Consider the following 24,099-nt stretch of genomic DNA (forward strand, 5'->3'; position numbering starts at 1 on the left):
ATTGTACAGGAAATATAATGGGTGACAATGGGTTTTATATCCAGATTATCCACTCAATTCAACACATGTTCAACATTTGCGGCCTCAAATCTTAAAACAACAACAACAACAACAACTAATAATAAAAATAAAAAGTCGATTAGTCGTTAAAAATATGAGAAGTTGAGTCGATTTTTAAAAAAGTCATTAGTGACTGACAGCCCTCCATTAGAGCATGAATTGTGAGGGAAAGGTATCCATGGTACCTTGACAATCCAATTTAAATTGATTGACTGAATGATCACCAATCATTTTGACTCTGAATCTTTTCCCCCCAGTTTTTACAGAGGCAGAACGTTTTGGGAATATACAGAAATATGCTGAGGACGATACGACATGTGCCAGATGAGACAGATAGGAAGTACCTCATAGATTGGGCAAGAGAGGAATTCAAGAGGAACCGGAATGCCACAAACCAGGTGAAAAGATTTAATTCCAAATGTCATTTTGACCTGCCATGTTATGTTTTTAGAGCCTGAGCAGCGACCGCTGCAAGGTCCCTGTTGTTTTTGTCCGGATTATTCTTATTATTAGGCCCGAGCAGCGACTGCTGCGACGTCCCTTTTGTTGTTGTTGTTGTTCTTCTTCTTCTTCCTCATTCTTCCTCTTCTTCTTCTTCTTCCTCATTCTTCTTCCTCATTCTTCTTCTTCTTATTCTACTACTGCTACTACGATTCAGAAAACAATCGTATTTTTGGGGACCTAAACATGTACGAAAACTTAACAAAATCATCAAAATCTGCACACTCCTCGGTAGGGCTATTCGACTATTCAAAACGATTATTAGGGCCCGAGCAGCGACCGCTGCGAGGTCCCTATTGTTTTTGTAAAAATTCTTCTTCTTCTTCTTCTTCTTCTTCTTCTTCTTCTTCTTCTTCTTCTTCTTCTTCTTCTTCTTCTTCTTCTTCTTCTTCTTTATTCTCCGCAAACGATCGCGATTTTGGGTACCTAAACATTCACGAAAACTCACCGAACTTTGCACACTCCTCAGGCCCGGCGAAAAATTTGATATTAGGTCGTCATAACAATGCGACTCGATAGCGCCCCCTAGCGTAGAAAAATAAAAACCAAGCCCGGCACGTTTGAGCTAGAGCAACAAAAATTGGCAGGCACGTGTAGCACCCCGAGACGCACAAAAAAGTCTATTGGGACCATGTAGCTAAAATGTACAGGAAGTGAGCTATGAATTTTTTAAATGTCCAATTTTGGCCAATAGGTCGCTTGCACATGTCGTCACTTCCGCCTCGGATTTCTCGTAGTCGCCATGCTGGGTGGCCTCCATTTACGTAGCGATTCGGTCTAACACGTATCTATCACGTTTGTTTTCTGCGTTCAAAATGGTACATTGTTGCTGCATCGTTGGCTGTTCGAACAAAGCCAAGGGGGAAAATGGTCGGTCTTTTTTCCGAATTCCGAAAATAATTAGGAACCAGGGCCTGGAGACAGAGGAGTGCGGACTCCGGAGGGAAGTCGTTACTTTGGGCTCGTGTGTGCAGCGATCACTTTGTGAGCGGTAAGCTTGTTTACCTTTATTTAATGCATGAGGATTAATAACGTTTCGACCGCCCATATATGGGCAAGTTGCTTATGTTTTGGATTCATGAGCAAGCAAGTTCGGTAGTACAAGCTGGCTAGCGGACGTTAGCCGAAAGCTAACATCGAACATTTTCACCCAAGTAGTGCCAGTGCAAAGTGTTTACTGCTGAAATTGGATTGATTAGTCTTGGGCTTTTAATGCCGATAACATGTTTTTTGGTGGCAAAATGTAAACTTGGAAAAAAAGAGACAGAAGGGGCTGATGCAAGAAAACAGACCCCCGGGGGTGATGCAAGAAAACAGACCCCCGGTAGCCTACACATCATGCTAAAGAACTTATTCACGGCCACCCTACTGCGGTAAAATAACCAGTCTTTCCATATTTTATTTGTTTATATATTTGTTTATTTTAACAGGTCGCCCTGCGCCCGTTTTTCTGTCCAATCATCCCGACTGGGCTCCAACATTAAAGTTGGGTCCCAAGTTACAACATCTATGTCTCAGCCCAGTCGGTGCCAAGATATGAACGTGCACAGGAGAGACAAGCAAAGAAAAGACGACTCGAAGTGGCAGAGATTGTTGCAGTTATGCAGCCAGATGGCTCCAGTAACCTGTACCCTCAAGTACTGCTGACATCATTGACTCTGGTATGCCACTCAGAATTCATTACATGATATATTGTATGCATGAGTGAATGTATGTGTTTGTTTGTGTGTGTGTACACGCACCTTATATTTTAGAGACATTTGGAAGTGTTTATAGAAATAAGTATTTGCCTGTAGCAATGTTCATACATTAAAAAATGCAACAAAATGTGTACATTTCTTTTACACTGACAAAAAAACTATACTACTTTACTATATTAAACCTATTACTGGTACCGTATTTTTTTGTGATTTTTTCTTTTTTTTTTTCTTTAGGGATCTCATGCCACACCGACTTGATTGCCAATGACATGATGGAAACGAAGGCGAGCATCAAAGCATTGGAGGAGGACAACATGCGACTGTTTGTTTGGCGCTAATAAAGGCAGCGTTTATACAAATTCTATTGTTGGGTTTGTTTACAAAGCTATACATAATACAAATGACAGGATTTGACTCAATGTGCAATATGGTCCCTCTTAAAGTAATGGCATAAATCTCTATTATTTCTAAAAGCACAAAAAATGAAGTGAATAATGATTAGATGTAGTAATTTCAGGGTTAAAAATTGAACTGTTAATTAATGTAGTTTATTTTAGCACAGGTGCCTACCATCCTGAGATGACGGTATGATGTAATGTTGATGGGGTACGCAATGACTTTCATTATGCTATGTACAGAGGAAAAAGTTGCTCTCTTTTAAATTTGTTTAATGTAAGACAAGTACCAGTACTGTGTTACAGTTTTCCCAATAATCCTTGTTTCACACTTGTCACAAAACCACTGTCCTTTTGGCAGTCTAGATTGGCACACTTCAAGTGATATCATTTGATTTTACAATCTGCTGCAGCACAAAAAACTACTTTATTCCGCATCTTTGAAGTACATGAGCAAGTGGTAGGTGACAGCGGCTGAGCAGGAACACTGGAAGTCCACTGCTGATCTAGTAAATGCTCTCCCGAGCAGTTCAGGTAAGGAGGGGATTTTGGGAAAAAAAAACTCTGGCTTTTCCAACTGGCCAAAACGAGCGATCTGGGTGGACTCGCTCAATCACACTTTGTCCACACCACAAAGTCGCAGAAGTCCGTCCAGTTAAACTCATCTGTGCCTGAATCTGAAAATATTACAAACATTGTAATGAAAATATGAAACATAGAATTAAATAAGAATCTACAAAAAGTAAAGCCATACATACCTGGTAATAATATTGGTGTTGTCGTGACAAGTGATGGGAATTGTTGCCATCTGGCACCAGACAGAAATTGGGTGTTGTGACAGCCTCCTTAACCGTGAGATCATAAGAAAAGCTGTCAGTATGCTCAGTAGTTACCATGAACACGTTTTATTGTACTGGAAACTGAAACTAAAAATACGTCCTCTGAGAGTGGTTAACCTTAACCATTTAGAATAAGTTGATTAAGTAACATGTAACTAGTGAAAGGGTAGCATTAAATTTAATTAAGCCACGGGGAGGCTGTGCAGTTACTTTTTATTCTTATACGCTCTGCCATATTTGCCTGTTATAAAATTATTAGAAAAACCACATCAGGTAAAGTCAGCTGTGCATGTAAACACAATGATAACAGGAAGCCTGAGAACAAATCAACATTTTTGTGTGCAGAATTACCAACAACATGTGGTTTACTTACGTGCAACAGCAACCGTTTCTTCTGATGCGATGTTAAAGTTTACACTCTGTATCCACCCGCTTACAAAATAATTGTAAGCCTCCAAGGATTTGTTGGCGTGTTATGGAGCATGTTGTCAACACGAGGTAGGGAAAGATGTCCAGAGATGTCACATTTGGCCAGCAAGCTTTCTCCGTCAAAAAAAAAAATCACCCTTGGTCAGGACGTAATTAGGATCAATCCCGCCACACAGAGACACCTTCTGCCTGTATCGTTGTTTTTGATCGTGAAAATACTGCGAAAATTACATCAGGTTGATAAGCTCTACCGTGTAACTCGCGAGTGTACCTTGTGAACCGGCGGACACCCAATATGGCGCCCGAAGGAAAAACTCCCATGATGCATTACGATGTGCAAGCGACCTATTTTGGCACATTCACTGTGGTCATGCTTTTTCCCCCTTTGCAAACATTTTTCATCCAATTGACTTCAAACTTGGCATTTATCATCTCACGACCTGAGAGAACAACTGGGCAAAATATCTTGCCTTTTTGAAATACTATATGACGGGGGCGGGGCATCAAATATTGCCTTTAAAATTTCATTTGTCCAGAAAGAGCAAATGCTTAATAACTCCCATGTTCAAGCTCCAAAAAATCTCAAACTTCTCAGGCAACGTAATAGTCACGGCCTGAAAACATCTATATGATAAAATTCAGTTATACATATAGCGCCACCTAGTGGTTACAATAAATGTCATACTTTACGTTTTTAGCTACTGTGCTGAGCTTGTTGAAGGGATCCATTTGAAAATTGGTCAGAAAAGGCTTAAGATGTTGATCATGCCCCACACCGAATATTTTAACTTTTCGCTAAAGGGCGTGGCCGCTACGGTGACGCAAAGTCTGAAGATTTTTCGTGAAAATAAAAGCTGCATTAACTTGACCGAGATGATCCTATCTTCTCAAAATTTCACACATTTGATGAGAGTCCAGCCCTAAAGACATCTACTGACTTATATTTCATCTAACTGATAGCGCCACCTAGTGGCAATTTTTTTTATTACGAATTTTCTTCTACGTTTTTCTCCAAACACGTTAACTGGACCTACCTCATATTTGCTCAGATGAGGGTTTCGGCCTTCATGATGTCACAACACGAAGTTTGTGAGTTTTCGCGAATTGCTGTGGGTGTGGCTAAGCGCTGTTCGCCAAGAAAACAACGCCAGTTTTGAGGGTCTAAACATGCACAGAAACTCATGAAACTTGGCACACACATCTGGCCTGGTAAAATGAGCAATATTTTATTGTTGATTGTGCTATTTTTACAAAAATGACTCAATAGCGCCCCCTAGAAGTTTTTAACGAAGCAGCCCCGGTTGTACGTTTAAGCAAGAACGACGAATATTTTTAGGTGTATGAGGGAGCCCAAGACCTACAAAAAAGTCTCTTGGACCCATATGCTAAAATGAACAGGAAGTGAGCTACGAATTTTTGAATGTCCCATTTTTGACAATTTTTGCACATTCACAGGGCGCAGACTTTTGCCCACTTCTCCTACACGTTTCATCTGACTGAGTTAAGACTTGACCTGGACCATGTCAAGACCTGAGCCAACGACAGGGGGAAAAATCTTGACCTTTCGAAATACTATATGATGAAGGCGGGGCATCAAAATTTGTGTTTCGCACTGAAAAATGATATGCATAATAACTCCCCGGTACATGCTCCAAAAAATCCCAAACTTGACATGTATGTTTATCGTCAAGGCCTGAAGCTATCTCTATGACAACATTCAGTTATATATGCAGCGCCACCTAGCCCTTGAGGCATAAAAAAAAAATACCCCACATACGGTATTTTGTACAAAAAATGTAAACTCATTCTAAGTGTGATAACTAAGTCATTTATGAATATTCTTTTAGTTTCCACCACTCAAAATGTTCACTGGCATCAGACTTATCCAAACATATATATTTTTTTATTTATTTTTGATAGCCTCTGTGGACATTAAAAGCAATATCGTGAATGAAGGATATGCTTAATAACTCCACGGTACATGCTTCAAAAAAAATCCCACACTTGACATGTATGCTTATAATCAAGGCCTGAAGGTATCTCGATGACAACATTCAGTTATAAATACAGCGCCACCTAGCCCTTGAGGCTTATATAAAAAAAAAAACCCACCTACGGTATTTTGTACAAAAAAATGTAAACTCATTCTAAGTGTGATGACTAAGTCATTTCTGAATATTCTTTTAGTTTCCACCACTCAAATTGTTCACTGGCTTCACACCGATCCAAACGTATGTACGTTTCCATTTTGTTTTATTCATTTTTGATTGCCCCTTTGGACAATAAAAGTAACATTGTGCAATGAGTACAACGAGCGATGATGTATATATACACTTTTACAAAAAATACCAATCAGGGCATCTCATTGCCTAAAAATAAAAAAGGACGCTGATTTTTGCAGGTCTTAACAATCACCAAAACCCGTTGAGCTTGACACACACTGGCAAAAAAAATATTCTACATGTAAACGTTTATTATGCCATTTTCAAAGAAATTTTGCTTCCAATATGCCAGTACCCCAACGTGCCAGTACCCTAACGTGCAAGTGCCCCAACGTGCAAGGACTCCAACGTGGCCCGGGCTGCGAGGGCCCTTTATAGCTGCTCGCAGCTCTAGTTATTCTTCTTCTTCTTCTTCTTCTTCTCCGTAAACGATCGCATTTTTGAGTACCTAAACATTCACGAAAACTCACCAAACTTTGCACACTCCTCAGGCCCGGCGAAAAATTTGATATTATGAAGTCGTCATCACAACGCGACTCTATAGCGCCCCCTAGCGTAGAAAAATAAAAACCAAGCCCGGCACGTTTGAGCTAGAGCAACGAAAATTGGCAGGCACGTGTCGCACCCCGAGACGCACAAAAAAGTCTATTGGGACCATGTAGCTAAAATGTACAGGAAATGAGCTATGAATTTTTTTATGTCCAATTTTGGCCTATTTTGGCACATTCACTGTGGTCATCCTTTTTCCCCCTCTGCAAACATTTTTCATCCAATTCACATCAAACTTGGCATTTATCATCTCAAGACCTGAGAGAACAACTGGGCAAAAAGTCTTGCCTTTTCGAAATACTATATGATGGGGGCGGGGCATCAAATATTGTCTTTAAAATTTCATTTGTCCAGAAAGAGCAAATGCTTAATAACTCCCATGTTCAAGCTCCAAAAAATCTCAAACTTCTCAGGCAACGTAATAGTCACGGCCTGAAAACATCTATATGATAAAATTCAGTTATACATATAGCGCCACCTAGTGGTGACAATAAATGTCATACTTTACGTTTTTAGCTGCTGCGCTGAGCTCGTTGAAGGGATCCAGTTGAAAGTTGGTCAGGAAAGCCTTAAGATGTTGATCATGCCCAACACCGAATATTGTAACTTTTCGCCAAAGGGCGTGGCCGCTACGGTGCCGCAAAGTCTGAAGATTTTTCGTGACAATAAAAGCTGCATGAACTTGACTGAGATGATCCTATCTTCTCAAAATTTCACACATTTGATGAGAGTCCAGCCCTAAAGACATCTACGAACTTATATTTCATCTTACTGATAGCGCCACCTAGTGGCAATTTTTTTTCTTACGAATTTTCTTGTACATTTTTCTCCAAACACGTTAACTGGACCAACCTCATATTTGCTCAGATAAGGGTTTCGGCCTTCATGAGGGCACAACACGAAGTTTGTGAGTTTTCGCGAATCGCTGTGGGCGTGGCTAAGCACTGTTCGCCAAGAAAACAACGCCAGTTTTGATGGTCTAAACATGCGCAGAAACTCATGAAACTTGGCACACACATCTGGCCTGGCAAAATGAGCAATATTTTATCATGTATTGTCCTATTTTTACAAACTTGACTCAATAGCGCCCCCTAGAAATTTTTAACGAAGCAGCCCCGATTGTACGTTTAAGCAAGATCTACGAAAATTTTTAGGTGTATGAGGGAGTCCAAGACCTACAAAAAAGTCTTTTGGACCCATATGCTAAAATGAACAGGAAGTGAGCTACGAATTTTTGAATGTCCCATTTTTGACGATTTTTGCACATTTTCAGGGGGCATACTTTTGCCCACTTCTCCTACACGTTTCATCCGACTGAGTTAAGACTTGGCCTGGACCATGTCAAGACCTGAGCCAACGACAGGGGGGGAAATTTTGACTTTTCGAAATACTATATGATGAGGGCGGGGCATCAAAATTTGTGTTTTGCAATGTAAAAGGATATGCTTGATAACTCCCCGGGACATGCTCCAAAAAATCCCAAACTTGACATGTACGTTTATCGTCAAGGCCTGAAGTTATCTCTATGACAACATTCAGTTATATATGCAGCGCCACCTCACCCTTGAGGCATGAAAAAAAAATACCCCACATACGGTATTTTGTACAAAAAATGTAAACTCATTCTAAGTGTGATAACGAAGTCATTTATGAATATTCTTTTAGTTTCCACCACTCAAAATGTTCACTGGCATCAGACTTATCCAAACATATATATATTTTTATTTATTTTTGATAGCCTCTATGGACATTAAAAGCAATATCGTGAATGAAGGATATGCTTAATAACTCCACGGTACATGCTCCAAAAAAAATCCCACACTTGACATGTATGCTTATAATCAAGGCCTGAAGGTATCTCTATGACAACATTCAGTTATAAATACAGCGCCACCTAGCCCTTGAGGCTTATATAAAAAAAAATAAAAAAAACCCACATACGGTATTTTGTACAAAAAATGTACACTCATTCTAAGTGTGATAACTAAGTCATTTATGAATATTCTTTTAGTTTCCACCACTCAAATTGTTCACTGGCTTCACACCGATCCAAACGTATGTACGTTTCCATTTTGTTTTATTCATTTTTGATTGCCCCTTTGGACAATAAAAGTAACATTGTGCAATGAGTACAACGAGCGATGATGTGTATATACACTTTTACAAAAAAATACCAATCAGGGCAACTCATTGCCTAAAAATAAAAAAGGACGCTGATTTTTGCAGGTCTTAACAATCACCAAAACCCGTTGAGCTTGACACACACACTGGCAAAAAAATATTCTACATGTAAACGTTTATTATGCAATTTTCAAAGAAATTTTGCTTCCAATATGCCAGTACCCCAATGTGCCAGTACCCCAACGTGCAAGTACCCCAACGTGCAAGGACCCCAACGTGGCCCGGGCTGCGAGGGCCCTTTATAGCTGCTCGCAGCTCTAGTTAGGGCCCGTGCAGCTGCCGCTGCGAGGTCCCCATTGTTTTTGTAAAAATTATTATTATTATTATTATTATTATTATTAGGGCCCGAGCAGCGACCGCTGCGAGGTCCCTATTGTTTTTGTAAAAATTCTTCTTCTTCTTCTTCTTCTTCTTCTTCTTCTTCTTCTTCTTCTTCTTCTTCTTCTTTATTCTCCGCAAACAATCGCGATTTTGGGTACCTAAATATTCACGAAAACTCACCAAACTTTGCACACTCCTCAGGTCCGGCGAAAAATTTGATATTATGAAGTCGTTATAACAACGCGACTCTATAGCGCCCCCTAGCATAGAAAAATAAAAACCAAGCCCGGCACGTTTGAGCTAGAGCAATGAAAATTGGCAGGCACGTGTAGCACCCCGAGACGCACAAAAAAAGTCTATTGGGACCATGTAGCTAAAATGTACAGGAAGTGAGCTATGAATTTTTTAATGTCCAACTTTGGCCTATTTTGGCACATTCACTGTGGTCATGCTTTTTCCCCCTATGCAAACATTTTTCATCTCATTGACTTCAAACTTGGCATTTATCATCTCAAGACCTAAGAGAACAGTTGGGCAAAAAGTCTTGCCTTTTCGAAATACTATATGACAGGGGCGGGGCATCAAATATTGCCTTTAAAATTTCATTTTTCCAGAAAGAGCAAATGCTGAATAACTCCCATGTACAAGCTCCAAAAAATCTCAAACTTCTCAGGCAACGTAATAGTCACGGCCTGAAAACATCTATATGACAAAATTCAGTTATACATATAGCGCCACCTAGTGGTTACAATAAATGTCATACTTTAGGTTTTTAGCTACTGTGCTGAGCTCGTTGAAGGGATCCAGTTGAAAATTGGTCAGAAAAGCCTTAAGATGTTGATGATGCCCCACACCGAATATTGTAACTTTTCGCCAAAGGGCGTGGCCGCTACGGTGACGCAAAGTCTGAAGATTTTTCGTGACAATAAAAGCTGCATTAACTTGACCGAGATGATCCTATCTTCTCAAAATTTCACACATTTGATGAGAGTCCAGCTCTAAAGACATCTACTAACTTACATTTCATCTAACTGATAGCGCCACCTAGTGGCAATTTTTTTTCTTACGAATTTTCTTCTACGTTTTTCTCCAAACACGTTAACTGGACCTACCTCATATTTGCTCAGAGGAGGGTTTCGGCCTTCATGATGTCACAACACGAAGTTTGTGAGTTTTCGCGAATTGCTGTAGGCGTGGCTAAGCGCTGTTCGCCAAGAAAACAACGCCAGTTTTGAGGGTCTAAACAAGCACAGAAACTCCTGAAACTTGGCACACACATCTGGCCTGGTAAAATGAGCAATATTTTATTGTTGATTGTGCTATTTTTACAAAAATGACTCAATAGCGCCCCCTCGAAATTTTTAACGAAGCAGCCCCGGTTGTACGTTTAAGCAAGAACGCCAAATATTTTTAGGTGTATGAGGGAGCCCAAGACCTACAAAAAAGTCTCTTGTACCCATATGCTAAAATGAACAGGAAGTGAGCTACGAATTTTTGAATGTCCCATTTTTGACGATTTTTGCACATTCACAGGGGGCAGACTTTTGCCCACTTCTCCTACACGTTTCATCCGACTGAGTTAAGACATGGCCTGGACCATGTCAAGACCTGAGCCAACGACAGGGGGAAAAATTTTGACTTTTCGAAATACTATATGATGAGGGCGGGGCATCAAAATTTGTGTTTCACAATGAAAAAGGATATGCTTGATAACTCCCCGGTACATGCTCCAAAAAATCCCAAACTTGACATGTATGTTTATCGTCAAGGCCTGAAGTTATCTCTATGACAACATTCAGTTATATATGCAGCGCCACCTAGCCCTTGAGGTATGAAAAAAAAATACCCCACATACGGTATTTTGTACAAAAAATGTAAACTCATTCTAAGTGTGATAACGAAGTCATTTATGAATATTCTTTTAGTTTCCACCACTCAAAATGTTCACTGGCATCAGACTTATCCAAACATATATATATTTTTATTTATTTTTGATAGCCTCTATGGACATTAAAAGCAATATCGTGACATGTATGCTTATAATCAAGGCCTGAAGGTATCTCTATGACAACATTCAGTTATAAATACAGCGCCACCTAGCCCTTGAGGCTTATATGAAAAAAAAATAAAAAATACCCCACATACGGTATTTTGTACAAAAAATGTACACTCATTCTAAGTGTGATAACTAAGTCATTTATGAATATTCTTTTAGTTTCCACCACTCAAATTGTTCACTGGCTTCACACCGATCCAAACGTATGTACGTTTCCATTTTGTTTTATTCATTTTTGATTGCCCCTTTGGACAATAAAAGTAACATTGTGCAATGAGTACAACGAGCGATGATGTGTATATATACACTTTTACAAAAAATACCAATCAGGGCAACTCATTGCCTAAAAATAAAAAAGGACGCTGATTTTTGCAGGTCTGAACAATCACCAAAACCCGTTGAGCTTGACACACACTGGCAAAAAAAATATTCTACATGTAAACGTTTATTATGCCATTTTCAAAGAAATTTTGCTTCCAATACGCCAGTACCCCAACGTGCCAGTACCCTAACGTGCAAGGACTCCAACGTGGCCCGGACTGCGAGGGCCCTTTATAGCTGCTCGCAGCTCTAGTTAGGGCCCGAGCAGCGACCGCTGCGAGGTCCCTATTGTTTTTGTAAAATTATTATTATTATTATTATTATTATTATTATTATTATTATTATTATTATTATTATTATTATTCTCCGCAAACGATCCCGATTTTGGGTACCTAAACATTCACGAAAACTCACCGAACTTTGCACACTCCTCAGGTCCGGCGAAAAATTTTATATTATGAAGTCGTCATAACAACGTGACTCTATAGCGCCCCCTAGCGTAGAAAAATAAAAACCAAACCCGGCCCGTTTCATGTTTGAGCTAGAGCAACGAAAATTGGCAGGCACGTGTCGCACCCCGAGACGCACAAAAATGTCTATTGGGACCATGTAGCTAAAATGTACAGGAAATGAGCTATGAATTTTTTAATGTCCAATTTTGGCCTATTTTGGCACATTCACTGTGGTCATGCTTTTTCCCCCTTTGCAAACATTTTTCATCCAATTGACTTCAAACTTGGCATTTATCATCTCAAGACCTAAGAGAACAACTGAGGAAAAAATCTTGCCTTTTCGAAATACTATATGACGGGGGCGGGGCATCAAATATTGCCTTTAAAATTTCATTTGTCCAGAAAGAGCAAATGCTTAACTCTTTCAATCCCACGCGTTTTCTGACAAGGTAACTCCAGAATCCCACCAGATTTCGCACATTTTCACCCATTTTCAAGGCTTATTAGAATATTATGTCCTATGAGTAAATAAACATGGTGGGTGTCGTTTGAAAGATTGGGGTCTCCTCTTTCATTAGAAAAAAAAGTATGGTTCTACCTTAGTCTGTTCTTTAGTAATCATCATTTGAAAATGCCTTGATTTGACATAATTCAAGAATCTCGGGCAAAATAAGGAGAAATGAAGCTTTTTGTGAAATGATGCATTTCTGCAAAATAGTGACTTGTACAGTAATATTTTTTGGTTTTGTGACATGTCAAATATCTCAACAGTCCTTACCTTCCATAAAACCTGAAAAAAAAAATGAAAGTGTTTTTGGTAGCAAAATAAGGATTTATTTACATATCTGATAACGTGTGTAAACAGCAATATTTTCACATTTGACAAACTATTTACAAAACGTTGACCATTTACAGGAATGTTTGTGCATGTGCGTGCTCATGGGGGTGCGTGTGCGTGCGTGTGCGTGTGTGGGTGTGTGTGTGTGCGCGCGCTATTTACATACTATACAGGGCATCAACAGCAACATTTTCACATTTGATCAACTATTTACAAAATGTTGGACTATTTACAAGATGTGTATGCTTTTTTTTTTCCCTTTCTCTCTCTCAAATCCAATATTGTCTTTTTGTGTGGTACCGTGTGAAACAGTCTCCTATGTGCAAAGGGACATTACAAGATTTGCACACTTTGGTAGTTTCTCTGCGCTGGCCCCTGCGCACGCAAACGCGACACCTTCTTGTTGGTTTTGTCTTTGAAGGGGTAGGCCGGAGAGAAATTGGAGTATGCTTTGCCATTCGTCCGTCCAGCCTATTGTCCGAGTCAATGTAGGGGGACCTGGCATTGGACCCAATTTCCTCTAAGGCCTCACCTTGACTTTCTTCCTGTTCTTCTCGTTTGGGCACATGTTGCGCTCGCGTCCAGGACTTCACCACCTTGCGTATGTATGTCAAAAATTTCATACGCTGTCCTGGGTTTTTGGCTCGGAAAATGACAAAAGAGTTGAACATGGTTCGCTGGAACAGGTACGCGACAAACTTTTTTGTCCAATTCATGCATTTGCGCATGAAGGGGTAGTATGAGGTGTTTTGGTCCAGTTTGTCTTCCCCGTTCATGTATTTGTTGTAGTCAACAACACATGCAGGCTTTTCCAAGGCAACTTTTTTTTTTAGTGCCTTCTGCTACACCGTCACAGTCTCCATTTCATTTGGATGGCAGGTTGTTATCATCTTGAGAAGCCGCTTGTCCTGCCACACCAAAACCATGACATTATTGTTGTGCCGAGCCAATGTTCTTCCAATCCCCAGGGCAGACTAGGTCACTTCAGCGATGACCTGAAGTTGGCCCCTGTTGGCTCTCAGTGTTCCACAAACATTGGTTTGCACTCCCAGCAAACGCTCACACAGCTCAACAGAATTATAAAAGTTGTCCATGTAAAGCGTGTGACCATTTCCTGGGAGACGATCAAGTAAATTGAAGACCGTGTCTGACAGGGTACTGGGCTGACCAACATAGGGCTGCATGTTGAAACAATACCCTGTTGCTGAGTCACACAAAATATAAGATTTAATGCCGTATTTTACAGGCTTCTTGGGGTTGTATACTTTGAAGGACAAGCGCCCCCGCCACAGCATCATGCCTTCATCAATACAAATATTCTGCCCAGGCTGAAAGAAGTCTTTGAATTTTTTTAGTATGTAGTTCAACACGGGGCGAACTTTGTACAGCTTGTCATCTGGGTCAAGTGTCGCATTATTATTGAAATGAAGGAACCTCCAAATAAGTTGGTATCGGTTCCTTGCCATGGTCTTATTGAAATGTGGCGTGGAATCGTCCTCGTCCACAATCCAGTATGAAGCCAAGTTTGGCTTTGTTACAATGCCAGTCAGAAAACTAAGTCCAAAAAAACGTTTGAGCTTTGTGACACTCACTGGTCTCCACGTACTGCCCTTGCTTCTGCGGAGCCTTTCGGGATCTGCCTGGTAGAACTGTTGAGCATACAAGTTTGTCTGCTCAACAATATTCTGGAGCAGCTCATCTGTCAAAAACGGCTCCAGGAAGTGCACTGGCTCGCTGGGAGCAGCTCATCTGTCAAAAACGGCTCCAGGAAGTGCACTGGCTCGCTGGGAGCAGCTCATCTGTCAAAAACAGCTCCAGGAAGTGCACTGGCTCGCTGGACTCCAGCGCAGCTGCTGGACCTCTGGGTCCTGGGGTTGAAGTGAAAGGGAACGCATGAGGCTGCCATCCGATTTCATGCCACCCATCATTCTTGGAACCTGAAGTGGAAATGTAATCAATTAGCATGAATATTATTACTTATAGCCTCTTATTTCTCATTACAGCATCGGCTTTATTTGAATACCTTTTCCTTTCTATCCTCTGCCTCTTCTAACAGGGGTTATTCTCCCTCTGCCACGAGGGGGTTGGGGTATTGCCCTGCGTCTGGGTCGTCCTGTAAATTGCAGAAAAACAATGTATATAGTGACCATCTAATTTTTTTTTTTATTATTGCGCGAGGTATTGTAAACTTTTTTTGTTTGTTTTTACCTCTCTCTGCACTCAGTGGGAAAGAGCCACCCGTGCACGTTGCACCAACTGTAAATGAATGTTACGTTAGTACGTGGTACACACATTGTACATTTACAGAAGCATGACTGTGAATATTCTCATCCATACAAGTAATTTCATGCACGGGACATTCAATAATACTGAACTAGTACAATTGTGATCATTCGATTTGCGATTAGCACTGAGCAAAATGCTACACGTTAGCTTACCTTCGCGGTTTCTAGACGCTTCCGGCGACGAATCTGATCCGCTGCTGGATGATCGATATCGCCGATCAGGTGATTGAGAAGGGATCCATTCATCGGATGAATCCGGCTCAGGTTCGAAGAATTCGTCATTTGAATTGTCGTCATCTGACGAACTTGACACGTCTGATAAACGACCACGCAAACGTCCACCATATGCCTTGGGGAGACCAGAGGCAGTATGTTTTGACGTGGACGCCGCTCCTTCGTCTTTTCTACCAAGAAATATGCTTTGTTCAAGCGTCAGCTGCTTGAAAGTTTGCTTTTTTTCGCCATTCTCACTCGTCCACGTGCGATCTCCACTGCTCCACCGGAACTCCACAACACTCCACTCTTCTATTGCTGCTCGGAAGTGCATCTTTTTTATGTAAAGAGATCACTACTGCCATCAAGAGGGCACAGTTCGTCACTACAGTGCTCCACGGGCTTAATATTCAGAGGGAAACTGCCCAAGAGTCTCATCCACCCATTCATAAAAAAAAAACACATTTGACGAACTAGTTCGTCTTCGGGTGACGCCCACCGGGTGTCACATGACGAACTAGTTCGTCGGCGGATTGCAAAGAGTTAATAACTCCCATGTTCAAGCTCCAAAAAATCTCAAACTTCTCAGGCAACGTAATAGTCACGGCCTGAAAACATCTATATGATAAAATTCAGTTATACATATAGCGCCACCTAGTGGTAACAATAATTGTCATACTTTACGTTTTTAGCTACTGCGCTGAGCTCGTTGAAGGGATCCAGTTGAAAATTGGTCAGAAAAGCCTTAAGATGTTGATCATGCCCCACACCAAATATTGTAACTTTTCGCCAAAGGGCGTGGCCGCTACGGTGCCGCAAAGTCTGAAGACTTTTCGTGACAATAAAAGCTGCATTAACTTGACCGAGATGATCCTATCTTCTCAAAATTTCACACATTTGATGAGAGTCCAGCCCTAAAGACATCTACGAACTTATATTTCATCTAACTGATAGCGCCACCTAGTGGCAATTTTTTTTCTTACGAATTTTCTTCAATGCTTTTCTCCAAACACGTTAACTGGACCTACCTCATATTTGCTCAGATGAGGGTTTCGGCCTTCATGATGTCACAACACGAAGTTTGTGAGTTTTCGTGAATTTCTGTGGGCGTGGCTAAGCGCTGTCCGCCAAGAAAACGTCGGTTTTGAGGGTCTAAACATGCACAGAAACTCATGAAACTTGGCACACACATCTGGCCTAGTAAAATGAGCAATATTTTATTGTCGATTGTGCTATTTTTACAAAAATGACTCAATAGCGCCCCCTAGAAAATTTTAACGAAGCAGCCCCGCTTGTACGTTTAAGCAAGAACAACGAATATTTTTAGGTGTATGAGGGAGCCCAAGACCTACAAAAAAGTCTCTTGGACCCATATGCTAAAATGAACAGGAAGTGAGTTACGAATTTTTGAATGTCCCATTTTTGACAATTTTTGCACATTTACAGGGGGCATACTTTTGCCCACTTCTCCTCCACGTTTCATCCGACTGAGTGAAGACTTGACCTGGACCATGTCAAGACCTGAGCCAACGACAGGGGGAAAAATCTTGACTTTTCGAAATACTATATGATGAGGGCGGGGCATCACTTTTTGCACTGAAAAAGGATATGCTTAATAACTCTCCGGTACATGCTCCAAAAAATCCCAAACTTGACATGTATGTTTATAGTCAAGGCCTGAAGCTATCTATATGACAACATTCAGTTATATATGCAGCGCCACCTAGCCCTTAACGCATGAAAAAAAAATACCCCACTTACGGTATTTTTACAAAAATTGTAAACTCATTCTCAGTGATAACTAAGTCATTTATGAATATTCTTTTAGTTTCCACCACTCAAAATGTTCACTGGCATCAGACCTATCCAAACATAAGTATTTTTTATTTAGTTTTATTTATTTTTGATAGCCTCTATGGGCGTTAAAAGCAGTATCGTGAATGAAGGATATGCTTAATAACTCCCCGGTGCATGCTTCAAAAAATCCCACACTTGACATGGATATTTATAGTCAAGGCGTGAAGGTATCTCTGTGACAAAATTCAGTTATAAATACAGCGCCACCTAGTCCTTAAGGCATAAAAAATAAACAATCCCTCTTACGGTATTTTGTACAAAATTTGTGAACTCATTGTAAGTGTAATAACTAAGTCATTTATGAATATTATTTTACTTTTTCCACTACTCAAGATGTTCACTGGTATCAGACCGATCCAAACATATGTACTTTTTGATGGGTATATATACTTTTGCAAAAAATACCAATCAGGTCAACTCATTCCCTAAAAATGAAAAAGGACGCTGATTTTTGCAGATCTTAACAATCACCAAAACCCATTGAGCTTGACACACACATCACACCTGGCAAAAACAAAAACCACATTTAAAGGTTTATCATGCCATGTTAAAAGAAATTTTGCTCCAAATGTGCCAGTACCCCAATGTGCGAGAACCCCAACGTGCAAGTACCCCAACGTGCAAGTACCCCAACGTGGCCCGGGCTGCGAGGGCCCTTTATAGCTGCTCGCAGCTCTAGTTATTATTATTATTATTATTCCGCTTCTTCTTCTTCTTCTTTATTCTCCGCAAGCGATCGTATTTTTTAGGACCTAAACATTTACGAAAGCTCACCAAACTTTGCAATCTCTTCGGGCCCGGCGAAAAATTTGATATTATGTAGTTGTCATAACAACGCGACTCTATAGCGCCCCCTAGCGTAGGAAAATAAAAACCAATCCCGGCCCGTTTGACCTAGAGCTACGAAAATTGGCAGGCACGTGTAGCACCCCGAGAGGCACAAAAAAGTCAATGGAAGCCATTTCCTAAAATGTACAGGAAGTGAGCTATGAATTTTTGAATGTCCAATTTTGGCCCATTTTGGCACATTCACTGTGGTCATGCTTTCCCCCCCTTTGCAAACATTTTTCATCCAATTGACTTCAAACTTGGCATCTTTCATCTCAAGACCTGAGAGAACAACTGGGCAAAAAGTCTTGCCTTTTCGAAATACTATATGATGGGGGCGGGGCATCAAATATTGCCTTTAAAATTTCATTTGTCCAGAAAGACAAAATGCTTAATAACTCCCAAGTACAAGCTCCAAAAAATCTCAAACTTCTCATGCAACTTAATAGTCACGGCCTGAAAACATCTATACAATGAAATTCAGTTTTACAGATAGCACCACCTAGTAGTGACAATAAATGTCATACTTTACGTTTTTAGCTACTGTGCCAAGCTCGTTGAAGGGATCCAGTTGAAAATTGGTCAGAAACACCTTAACATGTTGATTATGGCCCAAGCCGAATATTGTAAATTTTCGCCAAAGGGCGTGGCCTATACAGTGCCGCAAAGTCTGGTAATTTTTCGTGGCAATAAAAGCTGCTTTAACTTGACCCAGATGATCCTATCTTCTCAAAATTTCACACATTTGATGAGAGTCCAGCCCTTAAAGACCAAATGTGAAGTAATTTCATGAAAAAATAATTTATATGTTATATATTTGACGAAATAATCGCTTTTCCCTAGTTTGAGCTTGTCGGGCGACAAACCCGGAAGTGATACGTCACACCGGGAACAGCGATGGCAGCGCTCCATGCAGACGCTATAGAAAGCCACTCAAACGTCGATTCAGACAGCGATATCAGCGATAGTTTGAGCGAAAATGAGGAGAACCAAGTTTTTGAAGAGTTGGAGGAAGAGGAGGAGGTTGGTATTTTATACGTTGGACCTTACATGTACGAGCCAGATGCTAATCAGGATGCTGATAGTGCGCCCAGACGACCTGACATGGAATGGAGACAAGACTCGTCGAGATTACAAAATTGGTAAGATATATGTAGGCAGTGGTATTTTTTTTATTTTTTATTTGAAGATGCCAGCATTTGGACATAATTTTATATTTTTGTCTGACGTTTTTTTTTAAAAATAAATAAATCGGACTTTATGTTCAAGCAGTTACTCAGTACTTGAGTATTATTTTCAGCAATGTTTTTTTTTACTTGTACTTGAGAGATTTATCAATGACTATTTCTTACTTTTGTACATGATTCAGTCAACGTACTTGTATATTTTGAAACAAATGTTTTCATAAACAGAATTATTGACTGATTGGTATAGCAATACACTTGTTCAATAACATTTCTGTTCATGGTGTCATCGCTCAGTATTTTACTATATATATATATTTTTTTAATTTCAGGTGTACTTGTGGTAATTGCCAGCAAATGCCTACAGCTGTAGAATGTGTTTGCTGCCATGAAATTTAAAAAGTAGTGACTGTACGTCTACAAGGAGAGGAACACTTCAATCAGGTACTGGACTGCATCACTGATCATCCTGGATTCAATGCTGTGTGCCTGGACCCATATGGATTACAGGTAGCATGGATGACCTACAAGCAACAGTACAGGGGCAAGGCATTTGATGGGCCACAGGATGCCAAGTATAGACATATTGCCTACAGACAATTTGTGCGCTGGTGCTGGAAGTTTCTTGGTCTGGACAACCGTGTTGTCCTTCCAGCATGTGCAGTGTCTTGTATCAGGGCACGTTTTCCACCACCAGGAGAAGAGGAGTCAGCTTTATTCAAAGGGTTTCGTGTTTCACAGAGAAATGTTCCAGAACTGTGATTTGGACTAGTTACATCATAATAAAAATAAACAAATGAGGACAACTTAATACAAGGGATGTGATTCTTTATTTTCTGAGGAATCTCGTATGGTGCTCAGCAATAACATTAGATTTTTCCGGTCTGTTCACTGCTGCTGTAAGAAATTGTGGGTCGACGACCACATCACCGGTTCTGTACTTATTTAGAATGTCAATCAGTTTCATCACCTCTGAAAGGCAGTCATTCACATAGTCTGCAAAAAAAGAAAAAAAAAATTGGGATGATAAATATTTGGGCGACATACATACTTACACTAAGTAATGCATCTGCCTGGAATTGTTTTTGTTTCATAACTTACCATAAGTTGCATCCACCAATATCTTTCTCAGAGAATAGCCACCACTCTTATATTTGGGATAAACGATGCAGTAGGAGTGTATTCCTTCCTTCGTCACTTTCTGTGGTCTCCCAGCATTTTCATTATAATGCATAGCAGCGAGAATGATTCTGGAATTGAACAAAAATTGCCTTATTAACAAATTGTCACATTGTGATGAAATAGCTTTATATCTCAAAGTTCTACATTTCATCCTTATGTTCTACTAGTCATGGACAAATCACACTTGAAGAAGCAATCGAAAAAAATATATATATATATATATATATATGTATATGTATATATATATATATATATATATATATATATATATATATATATATATATATATATGTTTTTTTTCGATTCTTTGAGATGGCATTTTTGGTTGAACAGATGCAGTGGAAATTTAATAAATTTCCATTGCACTAGCTGTTATGTTTAAGCCATGAGCACCATCTAGAGGAGCCTCAAAGCAAGTGCTTCATTACGTTACTTTCCCCCCTCATCACTATAGTCTCCATTTCATACATATCAAAGTTTTCTTAAACGCACCTGCTTTTCATTCCTTTGTACGAAAAGTTGTACATCTTTGGGGCAAAGTGATTCACCACACTGTGAAAAGCTTCCACACCACTGGTCTGTCCGAGGTGAGACATCTTCATGACATCGTTGACAAACATGGTCTTTGTCAGGAGTTCCACCACTGCGACATTGACTTAGGTACCTTCAAATGAATTTCATTTCCTTAATTAGTTATAAATGTTAGTTGGCGTGTTACAGATATTTGGTTGTTCTACAGATACAAGGTATGACAATATTTCTATGTGTTGACCGTCCCTTTCCATGTCACTCTCCTCTTCACTATCTGTGTCAACCAGTGACATACAGGCTTTTTTCCTTTTGGGTTCTGTTTGGCCCAAGTTGCATTGTATACCAATGGACCGGTAATTTGCCCTCTTCTTGCATTTCTCACATGGAGGACAATACTTCAATGTCTGCATCACTGAACAAATTGAAAAGATAAACATGTTTTATAATCAACGTATGTATATGATTATCACTAATGGCAGTCATTGTTTCAGTGACCACCATTTCAATGTCTGTATCACGGCCATCCAACACATTTGAATCATGCAAGTACATAGTGACTAAAACAACTCCACCTAACTTACTTTTATCCACATTATGTGGTGGCATAACTTCATCATCTTCGCTGTTAGAACAGGATTCATCCTGCAATAACTGACCCTCGTAATCAGCCATTTCTTGTTCAGAGGCAGCTGCAGAGGTGATAGCCTCAGCTACGGCTCGCTTCCTTTCTCGGTTAGCTGCTGCTGCACGCTGGGCAGGTGGATTTTGAATCTGCTGCTGGTCTTGTGGAGGCAAGTGAATTGTTGGGACAGCAGTTGCATTGAGCAATAACCTGCAGAAACATAAGGAGACACTAAAAATATGCTTCGCTCATAAAACCTATAAAACCAACCAGCATTTAAATATATAATTAAAAAAAAATACTATCACATTTCATCTAACCCTGCCTTACCAAATATTTAATTATTTAATGACTCATAAAATGCAGTACGATTGACATATGATTGGCAGTTTTTCAAAAGGACGTGTTATGTTCTTTCATCAACAAAGCAATGCTGCCAACCTATTGAAATTTACTTCCAGAACAATTTGTCTCACTGCCATTATTACTCATCGTTGATATGAAAAGCACCGAGACGTTAGCTTTCGGTTAACGTCGCTAGCTTCTACTGTTCATTCCACAACTGTTGGAAGCTCTGCTTTGTCAAAGTCATCAGTGATCTATCCAAAAATTCCACGTGTTTTCAAAATAATTGTAATCACTTACTTTTTTGCAAATCCTTTATCATAAGCAGACTGGTTGAGGAAGCAGGCATCTTCGAAGTGTTTGTAACACAGAACACTCTTCGACGATGGCGTGAAATTCATTCGCTTCGCGTGAACGAAAGTTGTCCATTTACGTGCCCTGTTATCTTTTGGCCACTCGTACAACTTTTCTTTAGCTTGAGAACAATACATCGCCACACATCGTCGAGTCATCTTACCGAGTAGCAATGCAAACAATGCAGTTCAATGGCCGACTTCTCTCGCAACTTCCCGGTGTGACGTCATTTCCGAAAATTTCTGAAGATTGTCGAAGAAAAGCATTTTCGTTGTCAAGGGCGTTGCTATGGGTTAAACTAAGAACCTGAAAGGGTTGCGTTAAAAAAAACAACGAAAATATGCTGACAATGGTTTAGCCATTGGTATTACTCAAAAACATGGTTGGCCAACCTTACTTCACATTTGGCCTTTAAGACATCTACGAACTTATATTTCATCGTACTGATAGCGCCACCTATTGGCAATTTTTTTTCTTACGATTTTTCTTCAATGTTTTTCTCCAACCACGTAAACTGGACCTACGTCATATTTTCTCATATGAGGGTTTCGGCCTTCATGATGTCACAACACGAAGTTTGTGAGTTTTCGCAAAACGCTGTGGGCGTGGCTAAGCACTGTTCGCCATATTTTGAGGGCCGAAACATGCACAGAAACACATGAAACTTGGCACGCACATCTGGCCTGGCAAAATGAGTAATATTTTATCCTGGATTGTGCTATTTTTACAAAAATGACTCAATAGCGCCCCCTAGAAATTTTTAACTAAGCAGCCCCGCTTGTACGTTGAAGCAAGATCTTTGGAAATTTTTAGGTGTGTGAGGGAGCCCAAGACCTACAAAAAAGTCTCTTGGACCCATGTGCGAAAATGAACAGGAAGCGAGCTACGAATTTTTGAATGTCCCATTTTTGACGATTTTTGCACATTTACAGGGGGCATACTTTTGCCCACTTCTACACGTTTAATCGGACTGACTTCAGACTTGACTTGGACCATGTCAAGACCTCAGCCAACGACAGTGGGAAACATCTTGACTTTTCGGAATACTATATGATGAGGGCGGGGCATCAAATTTCATGTTTCGCAATGAAAAAGGATATGCTTAATAACTCCCCGGTACATGCGCCAAAAAATCCCAAACTTGACATGTATGTTAAAATTTAAGGCTTGAAGCTATCTCTGACAACATTCAGTTATATATGCAGCGCCACCTAGCCCTTGAGGCATTAAAAAAAAATACCCCACTTACGGTATTTTTACAAAAAATGTAAACTCATTCTAAGTGTTATAACTAAGTCATTTATGAATATTCTTGTCCTTTCCACCACTCAATATGTTCACTGGCATCAGACCGATCCAAAAATATGTACTTTTTAATTTAGTTTTATTTATTTTTGATCGCCTCTATGGACAACAAAAGCAACATTGTGCAATGAGTACGAGCGATGATGTGTTTATGTCCTTTTGTAAAAAAAATACCAATCAGGGCAACTCATTGCCTAAAAATAAAAAAAAGACGCTGATTTTTGCAGATCTTAACAATCACCAAAACCCATTGAGCTTGACATACCCATCACACCTGGCAAAAAAAAAAAAATCCAAAGGTAAAGGTTTATCATGGCATTGTCAAAGAAATTCTGCTTCCAATGTGCCAGTACCCCAACGAGCAAGTACCCCAACGTGCAAGTACCCCAACGTGGCCCGGGCTGCGAGGGCCCTTTATAGCTGCTCGCAGCTCTAGTTTTTTTTTTTTTTTTTTTTTATTTAGTTGGTTTTAGTTATTTTTCCGAGTGGTTCCTAGTTTTAGTTTAGTTAGTTTCAATATTAGTTTTAG

At 40.0% G+C, this 24,099-nt stretch overlaps 1 protein-coding gene and 3 long non-coding RNA genes across 6 annotated transcripts in view; 2 read left to right on the forward strand and 2 right to left on the reverse strand.

Annotated features, from left to right (window-relative positions):
• The window catches only part of lyrm2 (LYR motif containing 2), a 360,856-nt gene that overhangs the window by 11,346 nt on the left and 325,411 nt on the right, over window positions 1-24,099 (forward strand). For both annotated transcript variants that reach the window (XM_077510816.1, XM_077510815.1), the window contains exon 2: window positions 318-458. In XM_077510816.1, the coding sequence (XP_077366942.1) occupies window positions 318-458 (141 nt within the window). The remainder of the gene's footprint in view (window positions 1-317; window positions 459-24,099) is intronic.
• Window positions 474-4,341, forward strand: LOC144010478 (uncharacterized). The gene is made up of 3 exons (XR_013281230.1): window positions 474-1,552; window positions 1,992-2,222; window positions 2,496-4,341. It is a non-coding gene; the product is annotated as an uncharacterized LOC144010478 (long non-coding RNA).
• LOC144010455 (uncharacterized) lies at window positions 20,117-21,065 on the reverse strand. Its single transcript, XR_013281223.1, has 3 exons — window positions 20,906-21,065; window positions 20,333-20,481; window positions 20,117-20,227 (listed from the first exon to the last, which is right to left on the reverse strand). It is a non-coding gene; the product is annotated as an uncharacterized LOC144010455 (long non-coding RNA).
• Window positions 21,123-22,483, reverse strand: LOC144010454 (uncharacterized). Of its 2 annotated transcripts, XR_013281222.1 has the most exons (4): window positions 22,429-22,463; window positions 22,212-22,315; window positions 21,526-21,776; window positions 21,123-21,356 (listed from the first exon to the last, which is right to left on the reverse strand). It is a non-coding gene; the product is annotated as an uncharacterized LOC144010454 (long non-coding RNA). The 2 variants fall into 2 exon arrangements; XR_013281221.1 differs by having other exon boundaries at window positions 22,212-22,483.

Source organism: Festucalex cinctus, chromosome 21, assembly GCF_051991245.1.
Source record: "Festucalex cinctus isolate MCC-2025b chromosome 21, RoL_Fcin_1.0, whole genome shotgun sequence".
NCBI classification, from domain to species: Eukaryota; Metazoa; Chordata; class Actinopteri; order Syngnathiformes; family Syngnathidae; genus Festucalex; species Festucalex cinctus.